Raw genomic sequence first — 20,396 nt, forward strand, 5'->3', positions numbered from 1 at the left:
GGGTTTTCTACCCCGGATTTAAATTATTTGTTTTTTTTTTTTTTTTTTTTTTATATTTGATGTTCTATATTGTCTAGTTTATACTAGACATAAAAGAATCTTAGAATAATTGGCTTTTTTTGCTTTTTCTTTTTGGATGTATTTTATGTGTCCTAAGATATGTTTGGTCAATTACAATATAATGATATTTATCTATTTAATATATATACTAGTGCATTGTATTTTTGTACTGTTTTAATAATTTGTATTAGAAATTTCCAATAAAAGATGTATTGTGAAAATATAAGTGCCACGTAAAAAAAATAAAAGAAAGATAAGAGTCTTCTACCTTATAAATTAAATTTGTAAGATCAAAGTTCTACTAAAAAAAGAAAGAGATAATAATCGAAAAGAGTTGACGAAAAACGACAATTTTGACTTTACAATATGATTTATGCATTATATCCGATATATTTTGCAATTTGATATGCAAATGATGCACAACCCAAATGAGATATCTATTTTATTGATCGTTGTGGGAACTCTAAGCAAAAGCGGGTGGTTTGAAAAATCAAGTCTATATTTTAGTATAATATATTTGAGATTTGAAAGAAAAAAAATAAAAGAATAACGTAATAAATTTTCATACAATATTTATATGTTAGTCAAACTTAATTTATTTTTAGAATTTTTGTTTATAGATTCCTTAATATAAAAAAAATTAAATAAATATTTCTCTCTAATTTCCTCCAAAACCCTCTCAATTTTCCTCCAAAACCCTTCATACAGAGATACCCATATGAAACCTAGAAATTCATTAGTTCAACTGAAAGGAGAAGTTGTTGATATGAACATATTAGTTTTTTCTTAGTTGAAGATTTCTTTGCGGAGTAATTTTTGTGTGATCACAAGAATTTAGGTACGCTATTTAGACAAAAAAAATATGTATCTTTTAATTATCTTAAAATTATACATTAAAAGATGTATATTTTAAAAGATGCATTGATTATATTTTTTTTAAAAGCTTTTATGTCACTTTTTATAAGACCCTGTTTAAATATTCATCTGTATTTATTATTTATTTATTAATTTGCTCTTATTAATTTGTCATTTTCTTCTATCAACAATAAATACTATTATCAATTTAATACTATTATCAATTTTTTTAATTCATGTGATTTTTTTATAATGTCGTATATTTAGGTTCAAACAAAATATTATTCATATTTTTGAATAAACTAATATCTAAAGTTACACACACATAATACTATTAAAAAAATAAAAGAACATTTTTCTATAACTCAAATAAATTTTTTTTGGCCTCCAATATAATAGGTTTCTAGTCGATTTCTGAAATGAATATATATTTTAGAAAATAAAATCAACAAAAAAAAATTTCACACAAAATATATATACCCTAAGCTTTTGTAGTTATTTGACTTTTCTTTTTTGTCATATTGTTGGATGTTTGTAGAGTTTATTTCTATTAGGTGTGTTTGTAATGTTTAACCTAGGTTGATTTAGGTCAAAATAATTGTCTTGATGTATTATCTTTTGGTTTTTGCCCGATTCTATTCCAACCACTTAAATTTTTGAGTGTTTTTTTTTGGATTTTAAAACTTCATAGTATAGAATAATTTAATTATAAAAAGTAGGATTAATATTATTGGAAGTACTAATCTAATAATATTTTTTATACATTTTGATTAAATATTGAAAACAACCGCCTATTAAATCTATAGAAAAGAATTAAAGTCTGATTATGTAAATTATAACAAATAAATTTATGTGTATACGATGAAACAATATATTCTAGAGCAACAATTTTATACCACATGCATCGCAACATGAAAAACTAGTCAATTCCCACTTTTGACAATTTTGTAAATTTAAAAATAAAATTAATTTGTCATAATTCACTTAGGTAATCTAATGAGACCCATGTAGCATATATTACTTACCATATTACCGTATTTTGAAGACAAAGATACTTGCTAAGAAAACAAAAACAAAAATATTTAAATAAAAAATGTATTAAAAGTTGTATTTTTCATTAAGTGTAGAATTTATTGTTTTATTTTTTATTTCTTAACAAGTAACTTTTTAAGAAACAAGGTCTTATTTTAAAAGCCAACTGCAAAAATCGTGAATCTATAAAATATTTGAAATTTTAAAAATTTGGAGGTCCAAAATAGAATTTAAGAAAAGAAAATTTAAAATCGTGAATGAGTATTCTTTTTTTTTTTTTTTTTACCATCTACACTACACATTTGTTAACAGTCTTTAGGATCACTTATTTTATCAATTATGTCCGCAATTGTAAAAGATAAGTCACAGATTCACATGTATTTGATCCTTCCTTGTTAATTACAAAAGGATCCATATTGTTACTTTACTAGCTTACTTATGTTGGCAAAAAAGAATCAAACATCAACCACAAGTATCATATAATTAATTTATCAACAAAAGCATCCAGCACAAAAATATAGATATTCATGAGATTAGAATAAATGGTGAATTTAGTCCTTAAATTAATATTTTTGTAGCAATTTAATTCTTTAACTATTAAAATTAAGTAAAAGATTTTCAGACTATTTCTTCATCCATCAAATTAGTCCCTTCATCAATTGTATCCATTAAGAGTCCCTAAACTATAAAAATACTTCAAACTTAAACTATCGTAAAAAAAAAAAAAAAAAAAATAGTCTCTCAAAATTCAATTTTTTTTGTTAAACATATCAATTCATCTCATTTGTGACATCTAACACATCTTAGAGATAAAACAATATTTATATCGATTTTTTTCATTTATTTTAAATTATCATATTGAATTGATTTAAATTATCGTATTAGATCGACGATATTTACTTAATGACTTTAATATTTTTAAGTTTGTAACTTTTGAATCATTATTACTTGTACCTTTGGATTTACTATGATTAAATATTGAAAATGAATGCTACATCTTAGTTCTAAACAAAGCAACAATACCTAGAAAAATAGCTAAAAGTAGAAAAAGCAATCAACCAGAAGAAAAAAACAAGTAAATGTGAGTTTCCTTTACATAGTTGCATACAATAGTTATACAATTCATCTTAAAGTAATTGGTGTACATCCATATATTAAGGATGACTTCTTAAGTAACACAATGTAAGTTAATAAAGACACATTGTTTTAAATACAAAATATAATTTTACGACGAGGTTTTGCTGATTTATTTTTTTCTTTCTAGTTTATTGGTTTTTTTCTAGATTTTAATTGTATATCAAATACAACAATTTAGAATAAATGCAAAAAGTTTATATAAATGATTTGTCTCTAAAATGGGTTAGAGATTAAAGAAGAGTAGAGATGAAGTGTTTGAAAACAACAACAAAATTGTATTCTAAGGTACCATGTTGAAGTATGTTTATAGTTTAGAGATTATTAAAGGTCACTTATCAGATACAAATAATGGAATACTAACTTGATGGATAAAGAAATAGTTTAAGAATTTTTTAATTAATTTTAATAATTTAGAGACTAAATTGATGAGAAAGTATTAATTTAAAAACTAAATTGAGGGTTTATTCGATATTTTATTGTACTTGTGTTTGATTCTTTCCGTGTAGTAAGTAACAAAAGGAACCGTTATATTTTACTTTACTTCAAACATGGAAAAAAAGAATATAATGTGTAACATATAAATACTATGATAAACAGCCAAATCAAAACATACAAAGCATACTCAAATCTAAATTAAGATACAATAATTTAAATGGCCTTCTCAACAACTTTGTCTACTTCATACATTCTCCAAAGTAATTTATTTTGTGCACAAAAATCAAATCAACTATCACTAAGGAAATCAATATTACCACCCCAAATTGGGAACAAAATTGTTTACCAACCACTAAAGCATAATAAAGTGTTTTCACCAAATAGATGTGTTGGAAAAATAAATGCATCACTTAAGTGGGAAAAGGGGTATAAGAATGTTGAGGTTTTTAGTAAGGAACATCTTGCTGTGTCATTGGCTTATGATGTTGCTCAACTCTCTAACAAATTCACTAAAGAAAGAGGTGCTTTCACTGTTGCTTTGTCTGGTGGATCATTGATCAAGTATCTCAGGTGAATATTATTATAAAACTATGCATATAAGATTTTTAGCAATATTTTGTTAATTAACTATGTTATGTTTGATAAAATATCACCACACTTGTAAAAATTAGAGTTCATTTTGAAACATTTATAAAACTAATTGAAATTTCATGTCATTTTTTGTATAAAAGAATGACATGCAAAGATATTACTATAATTAAAGGCATCTCAACTTTTTTGATAGTCTAAAACCTACCATCATTTTCAATATGCTAAAGATACATTAAATAAAAGAAACAAAAATGGGAGTGCTCAACCAAAACTTACCAACAAAACGAAATTAAGAAAATAAAAAATTAAAATGCCTCAACCTATTATAAAAAGAAATCTCTCAAATTAAATCAGGGGTAAGGTCTCACCAGATACAACTATGGTTACTATTTATTGAGGATTTTAAGAGTGCAAGAACACCAACAGCTGCACACCACAAAAGACTTTGATACTATATCTTCTTCCAAAACATTAAACATTAGATATATAAATCGCCTATTTTATATATCAAACATTTAGTTAATTCATAATTAATGTGAAATTTAACCACTCACACATTTAACTTCTATAATAAACTTAAGCTATTTATATTTTACTATACTAAAAGAAATAAAATGGGGCTTTTTAGGATACTTAACCTCTTATGTTTCCACTTTAATTATTTATTTTCTAGTATGTGATATGTGCAAAGCTTTGTCACTTTTTGTGTGTTTCGGTTTCAGAAAATTGGTTGAGTCTCCCTATGCTGAAACCATAGATTGGTCAAACTGGCATGTTTTCTGGGTTGATGAGAGAGTCGTCCCAAAGGATCACTTAGAAAGTAATTATAAGCTTGCAAGTGATGGATTTCTCTCCAAGGTAAATTAATCATTTTGAATTTGATCCTTAGCTATTTTACCCTTATATTGTATTCAACTAGATATACTCCTTTAAATATAATTTTTATTATTTTATAGAATTAAAGAGCATGAAATTAAGAATGTGTTTTTTTCATTTCTATTATTTTTTACACTTTTAATCGTCAAATATGTCATTTTCTTACTTTATTTACTTTTTTCAAATATTTTTAAGTAATGTAGGAAAAACAGCATTTTACCAACAAATCTTTTAAAAAAATGACCTTTAAAATCATTTCAAGTAGAAATAATAAACAAAAAAGAAAATACATTTAAAATCATTTCAAGTAGAAATAATAAACAAAAAAGAAAATACATTTTGTGAGATGTAGCGACCTTTTTTATTAGTGTCATAGGTGCAAACAAATATAGGTGCAAACAAATATATTAACTTTGATGATATTCAATTCAACAATGATATACGCACATTTATATTTTTCATATATTTATTTAACACTTCATTTTTTTGCTATCTCTTCTTATCACATATCACCATCTTATTACACCACTCTCTCTATTTCTTTCTCATTGAAAGAGTCAATTGAATATTTGGGTCTCTACTAATCTTTTTCCTATTTGATTTTTACCAAAATACTCATGTTTTTAGTGGAGTCTCTAATTCTAATCACAATTTTCTATTAAGTAATAACTAATATTTCATTTTGATGATTATTTTGGCAGGTGCCAATTCCTCCTCTGAATGTTTATTCTATTGATGATGCCCTATCACCAGAAGGGGCAGCTGATGTTTATGAGACAAATCTAAGACGTTTGGTTACAAGAAATGTGATAGCAACATCAACCAATGGATTACCAAAATTTGATCTCATGCTCTTAGGTATGGGTCCAGATGGACATGTTGCATCTTTATTCCCAGGTCATCCTCTTCTCAATGAGAATAACAAATGGGTCGCTTTCCTCAATGACTCACCAAAACAACCACTAGAGAGAATCACTTTCACATTTCCAGTGATCAATTCTTCATCCAATGTAGCTATGGTTGTGACCGGCGCGGGTAAATCGAGTGCGATTTACGCTGCACTTGAGGATGAGAAGAAAACTGATTTGTTGCCTGTGGAAAAGGTTTCACCTGAAGGGGAATTGAAATGGTACTTAGACAAAGGTGCTGCTTCAAAGCTGTTTAAAGAGTAGATTCATAAGTGATACATATATTTTCAAGTAATTAATTTACATGCTATACTTTATTTTTTTTCTAATGATGTATTTTGAACCAATTAGATAGGCTGTCTTGATATTTAAAAAAGTAAATAGGGATGTATTGTGTTCGTTTATTTACAAAAGAGATGTATTCAAGTGATCATGACATTGCTTACTAATATCTATTAACTAAGAAATAAAAGATTTGTTCTTTCTGTTGGTCATTACAAATTAAACTATGTTTGTTAATAACTACAACATAAGTATATTTTACCAGTATTTAGAAACTTATGAAATCATATTGTTATTTGCATTTATAATATTTTAATACAAAGATGAAACAGATTTAGTATACAAAAATGGCTCACCGTAATTTTGCCAAACTTCACCGTAAATTCAAACATGTACGTATAAATGCACTTAAAAACTCTCCGTTGTAAATCCAAACACTAATAGAGATACAATCTAGTTCTTTAAATCATTGCACAAGTAGCACATTGCACTTTTCCTTATCCATTATCTATTTTCTTTTCAAAATGGCTGTTAACAGAAAAGTTCTAAATAAACATTGTGATTATAAACTTAATCATGAAAGGGATACATACATTCACACACTACATTTAGCAAGCCAAATAAACCAAGTTATCGGATTCATGACTAGTTAAACCCAATAAACAAGAAATTTCTCCTGTCAATAAAAATAAACAATAAATTTCTCAGGTTGGACTACATATCTTGAACTTAGCGTTGTTAATGCAAGAAAATAAGTTATGCTTCAGAGTTTGCAAAATCATCCCAGCGCCAAATTGTTCCATCTTCACAGCAACTTAAAATAGTACTGCAACATAACAAAAAGAAAGACAACAATCAAAAAAATATTGCATCAAATATCAAAGTTGCATTGCCAAAACTACGAAGAAATCACCTTCCATCATAGGACACAGCAGTTTGCCTTATTGGAGATTTTGATTGAGCATGCGACAACCTGAAGGTGACACACACTTAGCATATAATTTTTTTATCAAATATAAATCCATTAATTAATAGAAATTTGAGAATACGAACTTTGCAATAAGAACAGGAGGACTTGACTGCAATTCCCAAACAAAAATCTTTCCTTCCCGGTTGCCTAAAAAAAAGGAATATAAAAAGTAAAAACACAGTAACAGCATAAAATTAAAAACTTGCCAATAAAAAACTAGTTAAAACTGTAACAAATCTGTGATGAACAAAATGTGCATACATACTTCTTGTCACTTACTAACGCTATGCATCAGAAGAAAAAAAATATTGAAAATATGAAATTGTAGCAATTAGTTAATCTTACCTATTGCAGCTGCATTGTAATGGAAATCACAAGAAAATTTGATGAACCATATATCACATTCGGGAACAGGGTATTTCTGAAGTATGTCAACGGAGCCCTAAACACCCAAAATAGAAAGGATGAATCAAAAACAAAATTTCATACATTAAAAAAATTAAGAAACAGATGATAGTTCTAAACTAACCTCCCCTGGAGTCTGTTCCTTCACTTTAGGTTCCCACAAGACAATTTCATTGTCAACACTCTGCAAACATAATGTAATCCATTACTTAATAAAATCCGATAATATTCAACTCACTGACTCATGGCCAGCTTCCATCAAAGTGGACTCGCCTAAAAAGCATTAAAAGTTAAAAACTTTCTCTATCCTGATTACTAAACTATTTTTAGTTATTTTATTAAAGGGTTGCAGAGAAAAGGAAAATATGCTTAAACCAATTAAAAAATAAAATTATAGATACACTAATTTTGTTATTAAAAAAAACATTGCATGTCTACCAAGTACAATAAAGCTCCATTGACTCTCATTCTCTGAGCCACCAAAGTCATACCAAAAGATGGTCAAAAAAGTTTACTAATTTAGTAATAGCATTGGAAGCTCATTATTTTATAACTGATTCATATGGCTGATACCGTTGAAGCATAGCATTTCCAAACTCTAATTGAAAATCCTTATTCCTTGTTTTCTTGATTCTTTTTACGTATTTGGTTCGTACAGATTGTAAACAGTGATGAAATCATGTAAATTTCAGCTAGGAACATTTTTTTCCTAAAGAATCCCTAACTCTTATTTTCCAACAGCAAATAACACCGACACTTGAATGAGCAACCACTCACCTTTGAGAGGATAAAATCACCCAACCATCTATTACAATCAACATAATTTGAATGGACTGAAGCATTGAATACCTGAAATTAGATACAATTAGAAAAGATCCATTATATGTGATTAAAAGAATCTGTTAACTTACAGGAAACTGCACATATTTTGTCGGAAACTTAGAAGGGATATCAGTCCATGTGAATGATTGTTCTACATAGCTCCAGAAATCTGCAATAACATTAAGGCAAACATCGTTTGCAATGAAAAAGACTAGAATACATTAAGTCTATGAAGTTAGTAGCAGATAGTGTAGCGTAGCGGCCGACTCCCAAAACGCTATAGCTGGTAGCAGCATGGTATGGCCGCTACGTCGAAGTCTAGAAAAATATTACAAGCACTTTCAACCATACACATATGATGGCTAAAAAATTAGATTAATGCACAAAACTAAACACATATTTATAACTAATCACCAAAGCAGCAACAGAAAAACAGGGGAGATGAAAAGAACTAAGATGATGCCATAATAAGGGACTGTTAGCACAGAAACAGACAGAAATTGAGAAACAGAGCAGAATAATCGTCGGCGAGATGGAAGGAACAGGGAGGAGAATGGTTGCAGAGAAGAGGGGACTGTTGGTGCAGAGAAAAGGGAAACTTTTTTAAGAAGAATCAGTCGCAGGAAAGAAAGGAACAGAGGGATGGTTGCTAAGATGAAATTACGTAGGTTTCCAAAAACAGCACTGCACTTGTAATGTTTGGAAAAGAAAGATCGTGAAAATTCCAGTAAAATGTTACCTGGAGATAAAAAGACAAAAATCAAGGGTATTTTATTTAGACTTTGTGCTCTTAAAAGTGAGGTCATTTTAGACTTTGTGCTCTTTAAAATTGAGAGTATTTTAGACTTCGTGCTCTTAAAAAACTGTTGCGGCCTCCTTTTTCGGGTTTCTTCGTCATCTTTTCCGCTATTGCACCACAAAGAACGCCGCTACAGCCACAACCATAAACTGCGCCGCAACACTGTTTTGCGTAGCACAGAGCTGCCACAACGCGACGCATCGCCGCGATTGCAGCCACGACAGCTGCTATTGACTACAGAGCATTAGGTACACAACCATTGTTGTCAACTTAAAAATTATATCCCTTCAAAGTTAAATCTAATCATGAGATTGACTCTAAGGTTGTAATAGTGCCAGGCGACTTCACAAAATTATACTTTCTGAATGTGATAACCGTATAGGGTTTACATGGCATTCAGAAAGTCATAATTTACTTTTGGGAAAAATTTTGTGAACTTTCCTGGTTTAGTTTTCATCTTTCTAAGACTATGGTACCATCCATTATTACAATATGGAAGATACGGTGAAACTCAAGTACTGAACTATATGATATATCAGGATAAACAAATGCAACCAATGGAATAATAGCAGGCCACAAGAAACTAAATGCCTTACCCTTCATAGACCATATCTTTACAGTATTATCCATGCCACAACTGGCAAATTTACATATATCTGATGGATGAAAATCCTGCAGTAAGAAATATAATGTTAGTCGAGCTAGTAACTAAATCCCAAAACTTTGGTTATCACCACCACAATTTCGTAATTTATAGGGGTGATACGTTAGATGCATAATACACTTACAACACTTAAGACTTCATTACGGTGTCCTCCAGCTCCAGCAAATATCAAAATACATACTCCAGTGTGAACATTCCATAACCGAACAGATTCATCCTGGTCAAACTTAGAATTTAGTGAATGAAAAGATAAATAATTCTTTAGTTAGTGAAATAACAAAGAGAGGCGCCATTTACTTTGCTAGCAGATATAACAAGTGTTGGCTTCAATGTTTGAGTCCTGATTTCATTTATGGAGTCTCCATGGCCAACAAAACTCTGTAGAGAGAAAGGGTATCATGTCAGGGAGCAACAGGAATTACATCAGTAATACTTTTTCAATCTTATTGCATTAAAATTTAAAACAAATTAACTTAAGATATTTAGCTACTAATAGTTACCATAAAACAACAAACTAACAAGTTACCAATACTAAATATAAAAAATATAATCTGATTCCTCTGCTTCAAGTAAACCAAACAATTACTATCAATCATTATTGTTACTACCAAAATACCTTGTGTATCTTCTCATTGCCAGCATCAATTACTCGAATTATACCATTGATTCCTCCAGCCACAACAAATGGAGTACCATCAATATTGCATGCCCAGCTCACTGTGTAAAAAGATTCTTCCTTCTGGTCTACAGAAAAAATAGATTAAAATTGACACAGTTTCTTATAACTACAATAATAACAACAACCACGACGTCACAGTGGTACAGAGCAAAAAAAAGGGAAAACTTTACACAGAGAAGAGAGTAGGGTGTTGCCTTACATCTTCATCTACATAAGACTGCAGTACAGCAATAACTCCTCCTTCAAGGCACTGATAAACAGTAACCTAATCAATGAAGATAAAGGGTTAAAGATTGAAACCTTCTAGTGCAAACAACAAAAAAGGTTGAGTAAAATGAACTGAATGGGAAAGAAAAGAAAAAGGAAGAGAACCCGATTGCCACCAACAGTGGCGAAAACGCTAAAGTAACGGGAGTCGATGAAGTTGAAAACGATAGCATATAGAGGACGCTTGCCCTCTTGTAGACGATTGGTGACTCTATACTCTTTCTTTTTCGAAGGATTCAAATTACCAATCACTGGTTCAGATCCCAAACTAAACAACTTCACCATTTCTAAACTACCAACTTGTTTTGAAATAAGCAGTTTTGAAATGAAAACTTCTCTCCTCTTCCTTCTGAAGAATCACTGCTTTCCTCCAGCCCCCCTAATAACAAGCAGTGTAATTAAAACCAACAGGTTAAGTTATCAAATCATTGGATTACTGATCAAACTGGGAATGCACTTGAAATGGATATATGTACAAGTTCATGAAGTTTCTAAAAATTATAATACGAGTACTTTACATATTTTAATTATTAATAAGTTCAAAATATAAATGAATAATGCAAACTATAATTCAAAAGCACAATTAAGTAAATAAGACTTATAATACAATATCACAATTATATATATATATATATAATACATGATACGATTATGTCCAAAAAGAGTTCAATTTACGCCAAGTTCCAACCTCTTTCCTGAACAAACAAGAAGTTTCCTATAATAAACAACTCAGATTGAATTTTGGCCACGTCAAATCTCATTTAGTCAGAGAAAACCAGTGAAATCCAGTTTAATCAAATCAAGTCACGTTGATTCTTAAAAATAACTGGTCTGACTATAACTATCAATACATCCCAATTCACTCCCCTCAAACTTGGCCCTCATAGATCAAAGCATAAAAGGCTCACATAGAGAAAACCCCGAAGGGCCAGAATACCCAGCCTAAGGACCCTAAATTGGAAAAATAAAATTACCCACTATTAAATTGATGTGCTTGGCCCACTCCATGGATTGCTTAACTCACTTATTTTAATAAACTAACTAATGTCATATAAAATTTATTAAAAAACAAAAACTAACCATTAACTTTCATTGACAATGACATCACATAAAATAATGTCGTGTTTTTTGCCTACTTTCAAACTTTATTACCAGTGAACATGATTTTGCAGAACAAATATATGCAGAAACTGCACACAGAACATGAACAAGAAGCAGCTATTGAACATTTTCGTATTTACTTTGGATTAAGGACTACCATTAAGTACTGGACTTGGGAAGTATATATGCGGTAAGGTAACCAATTTGCAATGAGAATCAGTTACGTTAAGGAATTATTATAGATAGAAGATATGAGCATCCTAATTCTCAAGAATTATAATCAGAGAAACCCTCAGAGTTGGCAGCCAAATAGAAAGCTGCCATCTGAATTGGATATAAAGCCTATATGATCAACAAACTTAAATCACTACATCAAGAACTTTAACTCAGTTTTCTGGCAAGATCTGGTAACAATAAAAGAAAGAAAAAAGAGAAAGAACACTAAGTTTGTTGATGACGTCATGCCTCAAATTTAGATATTTGTGATATTCCTTTCACTTATCTTTGATCTTATCAAAATCATATAAATCACACAAACATTACCAACAGGATTCAAATCATCAAATCAATAGAAAGCTATATAATAAATTAATAATGTATCACGAGTCCGACAAATGCCTTCATAAAAGCAACTATTTTGTTGTATGGTTGCTATTGTCAATACAACCACTGAGGGATACAAGCACAGCGCAGGGGCCACATTTGTCAGGAAAGTGGAAACTCAAACAAATATCAATTATGTAATTATTTATAACACTAATAAGCCATACATTAGCCAGATAATCAAATATATGAAACTAAAAAACTAGATGAATCCCGATACCAATACAACAAATAAATCATGTGTGTTTTTCAGAAAAATGCAAGCCCCCTTTTCCCCATCCGCAATGTTTACAGCTAAAAATTGAGGAGAAGGAGAAAAGCAGAATTGAATTAGTTACCAGTCAGTGATCATAACAACATTCACACGATAAACAAGAACAAATTATATCAAGGTTCATACTCAAACAAAAAGCTCAAAATCAGGCAATTGAAAAGGAAAAGAAAAAATCACAGTGAGATATTATAATCCTACTAAATTTCTACATGAAATTATTACGTAAACAATCTAGGCATTAATATTGCCCCCATCAAATGTTGATCAAGAAATATATTGCATTATGTCTTTCATAACCTAAATTCCTCACGTTACTCTGTTAGGTACCTAGATCAGCTAAAGCAACAAGTAGAATGGAGTTTATTGCTCACAGCTTCAGATACAACATGCATGTTCACAACATCGATGATCGTGAAATTATTAATTCTAGTAGCAACTCACAAAATACAACAATTTATATGAAAATTGGGGGTCGTGTCGTATTGGAAAAAACAGCAGAATATCAATCGATAGATACCAATCAAGGAAACATGTGAAAAAACACAAATTCAGATGCCAATCAAGGAAACATGTGCAAAAAACACACATTCACATTCAAACTATACACACTCAAAAATGAAAAAATACCGTGAAAATAGAAAAACCTTAGCACTGCGGCGAAAACAGATTCAACAGGGAACGATAATAATCTAAAATGGTGGGAAGAAATCGATAAATTGGAGGTATATTGGAGCATAAATATGACTTGAGAGCAACGGCGGAAGAGACAACCCTAGATGAATATGCATATACCGTTAATATTGGTTGACCAATGGGCCATCATTTATTGGCCCTATCACTAACCCTTGAAATTTGTGATTTAGGGTCAAAACAGTCATATCCTTTAAAGCATGGGTACTTATAAAATGGTGAAGATCCTGCACTGGGTAGAAGTACGCGTACAGTACTTGTGCGTACTCCTTTTTACCTCACTATTAAGTTGTGAGTGAAATTTGTAGCTTTTTCATATATTAATACAATGATATCCATTAATATAATATTGTATGTGTATTTGAGTTTCTTTGTTGTTATAACCGAACATGTGTTTTTACTTTCTAAACTTTTATTGCGGCGTTTTTCTGTGAATTGAACAAATTAGCTCTCTCGTGTTTTTATTGACGTACCCGTACCTTAATTTTTTATATACCGTGTCTTGTAATCATACTAAATACCGGCACTTTACCAGTACATATGCATCATATTCATATGTCATATCATTCAAGAGCCAAATTGGGAAAGTCATTCTAAGGGAAAAATGTGATGGGTCATGAGCTATAGCCGATACTGACTGCTCTATCTAACATGCAACCATAGAGTCCTAGTCAACGAGGAGGCAAGGAATATATTCTCTCATAAATACAGTAACTAGCAATTACTAAATGATATAATATAATCAAATGCAAATGATGAATGATTTCACAATAATAACTACATTTTAAGCGAACTAAATGAAAACAATCATTTCACAATATATATAGAAGGAAACATTAGGATTGTTACAAACATGGAAATTGTAATAAACTACTCTGAGAGTGAGAACCTGAAATTGAGTGCTTGAGACTGAGAGTGAGAGTGAAAATGAAAGTGAAATTTTGGAAACTGCATGTTCCTATTATTGAGAAAATAAGAGTGAGAGGCTTACGTTTCAGATGAGAGAGCCACGGTGGGCTGAGAATCACGTTACTGGTGATGCAACGGCGCGCGGTGGCCGGCGTGGAAGAGAGTGTGGTTCGTGGGATTGTCGGGGTCTGAGTGAGACGGATTAGTTAGGGTTTCAAATTATCTCCATTGTTTTCCTTCAAAATTTGTACTACTACTAGCTATTTTTAGATTTCACCGTAAAGTTTTCTATTTTGATCATTTAATTAAATTACAAAAATTAAACATTCTTTTATTAACAAAATTAACATTTTATAGTTAGTATATTTTTATAAGTTTCCATTTTGTGTAATATGTGTTTATTTTATTTTAATATAAATCTTTTGAATTAATAATTTGGTGTAGAGTGAAGACCTTTTTTAATAGAATTATATAGAGAAGATGAAATAATAATTAATTAATATAAATTTTTTAAAACTATGAAAATAAATTTTTAATATTTTCATTACATCTAGAGATATCGATAATTGTTATATTTTAATTTTTTTTTAATTTTTATTAATAAATAAAATTAATACAAATTTAAAAAAAAAAATAGAAAATGTTTTATATTAAATAAACAATTCCTTAGTTGCTAACATAAACTCAGTTCCTTGCTCTCCTCTATGTCCGAGATGCTATCAAAAAGTTGAAAATATTAGATCATATTTTTACGTAGAGCTGTCAATTTGACAAGTCTTCTAATTATTGGTCTCAGTCTACATGTTGAAGGGTCAAAAAATTTTATAATTTAAAAGGCTCCAACATTGAAGACCCCCTAAGATTTAGTAGGCCTATAGGCCCACGTTTTCAAAAAAAAGTTGTTTTTTTTTTATTTTTTCGAAAACTAATTTTTTTTGATTTTTTCACCGATAAAAAAATTTCGATTTTTTTTTATAAAAATTATTTACAATTTCTTTTCGAAATTTTTTTTATTCCAGAAAAAAAAATCAATTTTTTCAAGAATTTTTTATTTATTTTTCTCACAAAATGTTTTGAGAAAAAATATATTTTTTAATTTTTTTCGAGATTTTTTCAAAAAAAAATAAATTTCAACAATTTTTTAAGAAAAAATCTAAAAATTAACAAAATATGAGGGCCTATAAGGCCCATAAAATAATTAGCCGAAATTAATATTAGAAATTTAATAAAAAAAAATTAAATGAACCTAGTAGTTGAGGACTCTCTACTCTTAAGGATTATTTTATGTGCTCGCATTTGGTTTGAATACCGTTAAGGAATTAATTTTGAAGATGTTTAGATCAATTTCATTGATTACTTGAAAAAATCTATTTGGCAAGCTCCTACAACAACTCTTGAATTAATAGCAACTATTCTCTATATATAGTATGCTAGAAACCAAAAGTGTTTTAAAAAACATTTACGTGGTTGAGGGAATATAAAAAAAGAACAGGGCTGGCTTGTTTGATCGAGTTTTCTTTTTTTATTTTTGAAAATTATTTTGTAGATTAATTTTAAGAAAGTGTTTTTAAGAAGAAAATTTTAAAAATATTTGTTTGACCATTCTATTTCTAAAAACTATTTTAGAGATGAGAAAATAAAAAAAAATTATTTGGTAAGCTTGTTTTTAAAATCTATAAAATGAAAATTTTATTTGATACATATATTTAAAATTGAATATAATTATTTTATGAAGAATCTAAAATGAAGGAAATTAATTATGTAAGATATATAATAGATTTGGTCAAATTCAACGTAATTTGAACTCTGAATTAGTGATATTTACCGTGCAGTTTTGATTGATTATAAGGCAAACGTCATTTGATCAAAAAATAAAATACTCGTGTTGAATGACATTTTTAAAAATTTGATATGATCTAAATTATATCAGTTTTTTGTTGATTTAAATTACAATTATAAAATATTAATTTAATATTATTACTATAAAGTTATATATAAGTAACAAAATGTAAGCATAATATAATGAATAATATTTTAAAAATTAACATTACAAAATAACATTGATAGATTATATTTGGAATATATCAAATAGTAAAATAAATATTAAATTAAAAAAAGAATAAGTATTATGAAAAAAATTAAACAAACAAATAATAGATTGAAGTAATATTTTGTTTTTGATGGAATAAAATTTAGGGTGAGAGAATTGTGCTCCAGTCCAAGGTAGAAAATACCTCAAGATCATTGAACACTTACAGATGAATTTATATTTGTCTCTCTTCAATGATATTAACAAGAATCGTAGTTGTCTTTTTACCACTAGAGTTACATTAAAGTAATACCTCGTACTAATAAAAAAAAGTATATTAAAACCTTTATTTATACAATTTTATTTGATTTTAAAAAATAAATCTAAAACTTAATCTGATTTGAACAGATTTCGCAAAATAAGATCCAAACAAGTATAATAATATTTAATTTGATACAATTTTTTGTTTGATTTGAAATTTTATTTAGATCAATTTAAATGTGAGCACTTATCATGTGAATACACCTTCCTCCATCTAATCATATATATATTTCTAGAAATATAAAGATGGTTGAATTTGAATACATATACATTTTCCTTTTTGTTTTAATTACTATAATATTTTTCTTGGTAAACAATTTAATAGTAAACTGTCGTCACGATAAAGACTAAAACAAGTGCAAATGAGAGGATTTGTTGGCTCCATTTGATTGCTATATTTTTTTATAAAATAAATTATAAAATATTACCATTATGCCATTAATGAAAATTACTCATTCTATGTGCGTTTTCAATTTAGAAAAAAATGGAGAACTGAAAAGGAAAACTATTTAAAGTTCTTTCTATTTTTTAGTTTGTAAAACAAAAAATTAAAAATAGTTTCCAAAACTAATATTTAAAAATTAACATTTCAAACAAGTTTTTTAATTTTTAATTTTTTGAAAACTAAAATACTGCTTTTGAAAACAAATCAAACAGACCCTAAGTTTTCTCAATTCTTATATTTGATGTTGATGTCCCTAGTCCTTTAAACCTTAATCGGTGCTCTTGTTCAATTTAGACACTTCCTTTATACAACACTTACAAGTTTATTGTTGATACCACCAATTTTGATTTAGTTTGAATTTTGACTGTGTTATATTTAAAGTTTTTATAGTCATTTTATTGTTGTATCACTCTTAAGTGATTTTAGAATCTGATAATATAGAGATTATAAAAAAAAAAATAGAAATGTAGAATTTTTTATGCCTATGTCCATCATTATGTGAATGAACTATGGAATTTTCTATTTTTGTTTACTTCTATTTATTTTTCTCATGTAAGTAGAAAAGGGAATGATATAGTACACTTTTTAGCTAAATCTGTTCTTTCAAACTCTTGATGGGGTGTGAATAGAAGATATGTCAATCTTCCTGTTTACTAAAATTTATATGGATTTGGGCCTTAGTGCTTTTCAATCTTGTGAGGTTTTTTTCAAGTAAAAAGTTTTTCATTTTATTTTAGTTTATTATTAAGTTATATAAATTAAATAGTTTGATTTTTTATGTTAAAAATGTTTGACATTTTAGCTTTTCCTAAGAGTAGTGTATAACATATAGAATGTAAAGTACTAAAGTATCTCTGGTTTGTAACTCAAGAAATTCAAATTAAAAGAAAAAATTTAAACAACCAAATAAAAATTTATAAGAGCAAAAGTGTAATTTTAAAAAACTTAAGAGACCATAATAAAATTTAAAATAACTTAATATACCAAAATATGTAATTTAGTAAAAAAAAATATTGGCATTTAATTTAGTATGTAAGTGAAAAAAAATTCATAGACTAAGCGAGGAATCAATCCTTTCATAAAATATTTCTTTTATGGTTTAAATATATTTTCAGCGGATGTAAATTTGTCACTTTTAGATTTTAGTTCATATAATTTTTTTTAATCTTTACAAATATACACTTTTTATCTAGATATTTTGTTAGTCCATGCAAAATTTATTCATATTAAAATTGATCCCTCTAATATGTAAAATATTTGATTTTAATTCTTTTCGATAAGGACTAAAATATTTATAGATACCAAAAGAAGCAGAAAAAAAATATTTGCAAGGGCTAAAAACAAACTGTCAAAGACAAAAAATAAAATGTGTATATTTACAAGATAAAAGACAAAACAAAAAGGTTTAGTGACTACAATAAAAAATGAATATATTTGCATAAATTTAAAATATATTTAAACCTTCTTTTATTTATTCTTAAATAAAATTTAAATTTGAGAATAACATACCTCAAATAAGACAAGTTCATGGAAAATCACAATGTCATTGAACATTTGTAATAAAATTTACATATAATTTATCAATTAGGAATTTATGTGCTTAAATTCAAAACACAACAGTCACAACAAGCATTAATAAAATGTCAAACTAATTGTCTCAACTATTTTGAAACAATATTTTTTAACTACTTCAAATGCTTTAACCGAAGTAAAACAACGAATGATTGACAATAAATCTCAAAAACATAATACGTATCTTTGAAGTTTTTAACCCTTAAAAAAGTCATTGCCACTTCTGTTGCATATCACTCTATTAATTCTATTGTACTTATATTCATTGTCAATATAAATATATTTTTGACCTTTTTGTTTCTAACGACCTCGTGCTGGACATAGGACCATCAAAATTGACTCATTTTTCAAGGGTTTTTATTTTTCTTGCATTTGTGAGGGATTGTCTTTGGGAAGCAGATGACTTTCTTATAGTGTCATGCCTATAATGGATTTTTTCCAGACAATTATATTTATTTTAAGAGAGAGCAAACGATTACAAATGTAAGAACTTGATGAGAATCATTATATAATATGACCCTCAAATTTAAAATTGGCTTAATTGCAGTTTTAATCCCATATTTTAGCTGAATCGCGAAAGTAGTCCTCCTATTTTGTTTATCCCCAATTTTGGTCCTCAAACACAATTTTGGTCCAAAACTTAATGAAATTTCATTTTTTAAAGCCGTACTAAACCATTTATGATCACAGATTTCAGATACAATTATTGCACATGAGATCTTAAGGTATGCTGTGACTTAAATAAATGCAAAAAAAAATTAAATTTCATCAAATTTTGGACCAAAATTCTGTTTAGGGGACCAAAACTAGGGAGAAACAAAATGGGGGGACTACTTTCGTAAATCAGCTAAAATAGGGGACTAAAACTGCAATTAAATCTTTAAAATTAAAACATGTGTTTTGAAGTAGGCAATTTATAGTTTATTGCATTAATTGTTTTTCTTCTAATTAGTTTGTTATATTGTATTCGAATGTATTTATGTATTGTCTTTTTATACATGCCATATTTTCAAGTGTGGGTAGAAAAAGTTTAATGATAATTTTTTACATGCATTGTCCCGATTGAATTCATGTTTTTATTCAAGAAATATAGTCACTTGCTTATAAGGGACCTCTTAAAAATAAAAATGACTTTGAAAAGCATTAAATTGATTTTTTTTTTATGATTGAGGTATTTTTTTAATATTAAATTCTAAATGTGAGTTTAACACGAATCAGATTAATTATGATAAAAATTTGACATGTAAATTCTATAATTCGTTTTGAGATCATTTTGAGTCAAATTTAATTTAGATTGGTTCGAAATACACCAAATACTAAAAAAAAACTTTTAAATTTTGTTGATTTAATTGTCATTAATTAATAATTTATGCTATCATCACACATATATAATGTCCACCACACATGTTTTAATTTATTTTAAAATCTTAACCTCCATCAATATTCCTCCCTCGAAACTCTCTTCTAGACATCATCACATTCTTTCCTTTCAACATTATTTTATAAGAAATTGTTGCGACAAAAATAATTTTTAAACTTGTTGATTTCAAATCTCATCATCATTTGACACTTTAGATGTCAATTCATATATGAATTTGTCTTTGTGTGCAGACTACACTAAAACACCAAGTTTCTATAGGTAAAAGGAAACAAACATATCTAAAAACTAT

At 28.3% G+C, this 20,396-nt stretch overlaps 2 protein-coding genes across 2 annotated transcripts; one reads left to right on the forward strand and one right to left on the reverse strand.

Annotated features, from left to right (window-relative positions):
- Positions 1-3,686: 3,686 nt before the first annotated feature.
- LOC101506745 (probable 6-phosphogluconolactonase 4, chloroplastic) lies at positions 3,687-6,379 on the forward strand. Its single transcript, XM_004498348.4, has 3 exons — positions 3,687-4,089; positions 4,833-4,968; positions 5,688-6,379. Exons 1-3 carry the CDS (start codon positions 3,737-3,739, stop codon positions 6,156-6,158), a joined length of 960 nt encoding a protein of 319 aa, XP_004498405.1. The 5' UTR covers positions 3,687-3,736; the 3' UTR covers positions 6,159-6,379.
- Positions 6,380-6,667: 288 nt separating this feature from the next.
- On the reverse strand, positions 6,668-14,597 carry LOC101507081 (polycomb group protein FIE1). Its single transcript, XM_004498349.4, has 14 exons — positions 14,442-14,597; positions 10,888-11,161; positions 10,715-10,780; positions 10,453-10,575; positions 10,134-10,214; positions 9,961-10,053; positions 9,769-9,844; positions 8,463-8,542; positions 8,329-8,400; positions 7,676-7,735; positions 7,492-7,588; positions 7,230-7,293; positions 7,090-7,149; positions 6,668-7,002 (listed from the first exon to the last, which is right to left on the reverse strand). The coding sequence occupies exons 2-14, from the start codon at positions 11,065-11,067 to the stop codon at positions 6,933-6,935; spliced, it is 1,122 nt and encodes a 373-aa protein (XP_004498406.1). The 5' UTR covers positions 11,068-11,161; positions 14,442-14,597; the 3' UTR covers positions 6,668-6,932.
- Between the last annotated feature and the right edge of the window lie 5,799 nt (positions 14,598-20,396).

This window comes from Cicer arietinum, chromosome 4 (genome assembly GCF_000331145.2).
Source record: "Cicer arietinum cultivar CDC Frontier isolate Library 1 chromosome 4, Cicar.CDCFrontier_v2.0, whole genome shotgun sequence".
Taxonomy (NCBI): domain Eukaryota; kingdom Viridiplantae; phylum Streptophyta; class Magnoliopsida; order Fabales; family Fabaceae; genus Cicer; species Cicer arietinum.

Coding starts and splice junctions, on each gene's coding strand:
- LOC101506745 (XM_004498348.4), top strand. CDS start 3,737: ATGGCCTTCTCAACAACTTTGTCTACTTCATACATTCTCCAAAGTAAT. Junction 4,090..4,832: donor TCATTGATCAAGTATCTCAG/GTGAATATTATT, acceptor TTTCGGTTTCAG/AAAATTGGTTGAGTCTCCCT. Junction 4,969..5,687: donor GTGATGGATTTCTCTCCAAG/GTAAATTAATCA, acceptor TTATTTTGGCAG/GTGCCAATTCCTCCTCTGAA.
- LOC101507081 (XM_004498349.4), bottom strand. CDS start 11,067: ATGGTGAAGTTGTTTAGTTTGGGATCTGAACCAGTGATTGGTAATTTG. Junction 10,781..10,887: donor CCACTGTTGGTGGCAATCGG/GTTCTCTTCCTT, acceptor TTCATTGATTAG/GTTACTGTTTATCAGTGCCT. Junction 7,150..7,229: donor CCTCCTGTTCTTATTGCAAA/GTTCGTATTCTC, acceptor TGTCACCTTCAG/GTTGTCGCATGCTCAATCAA.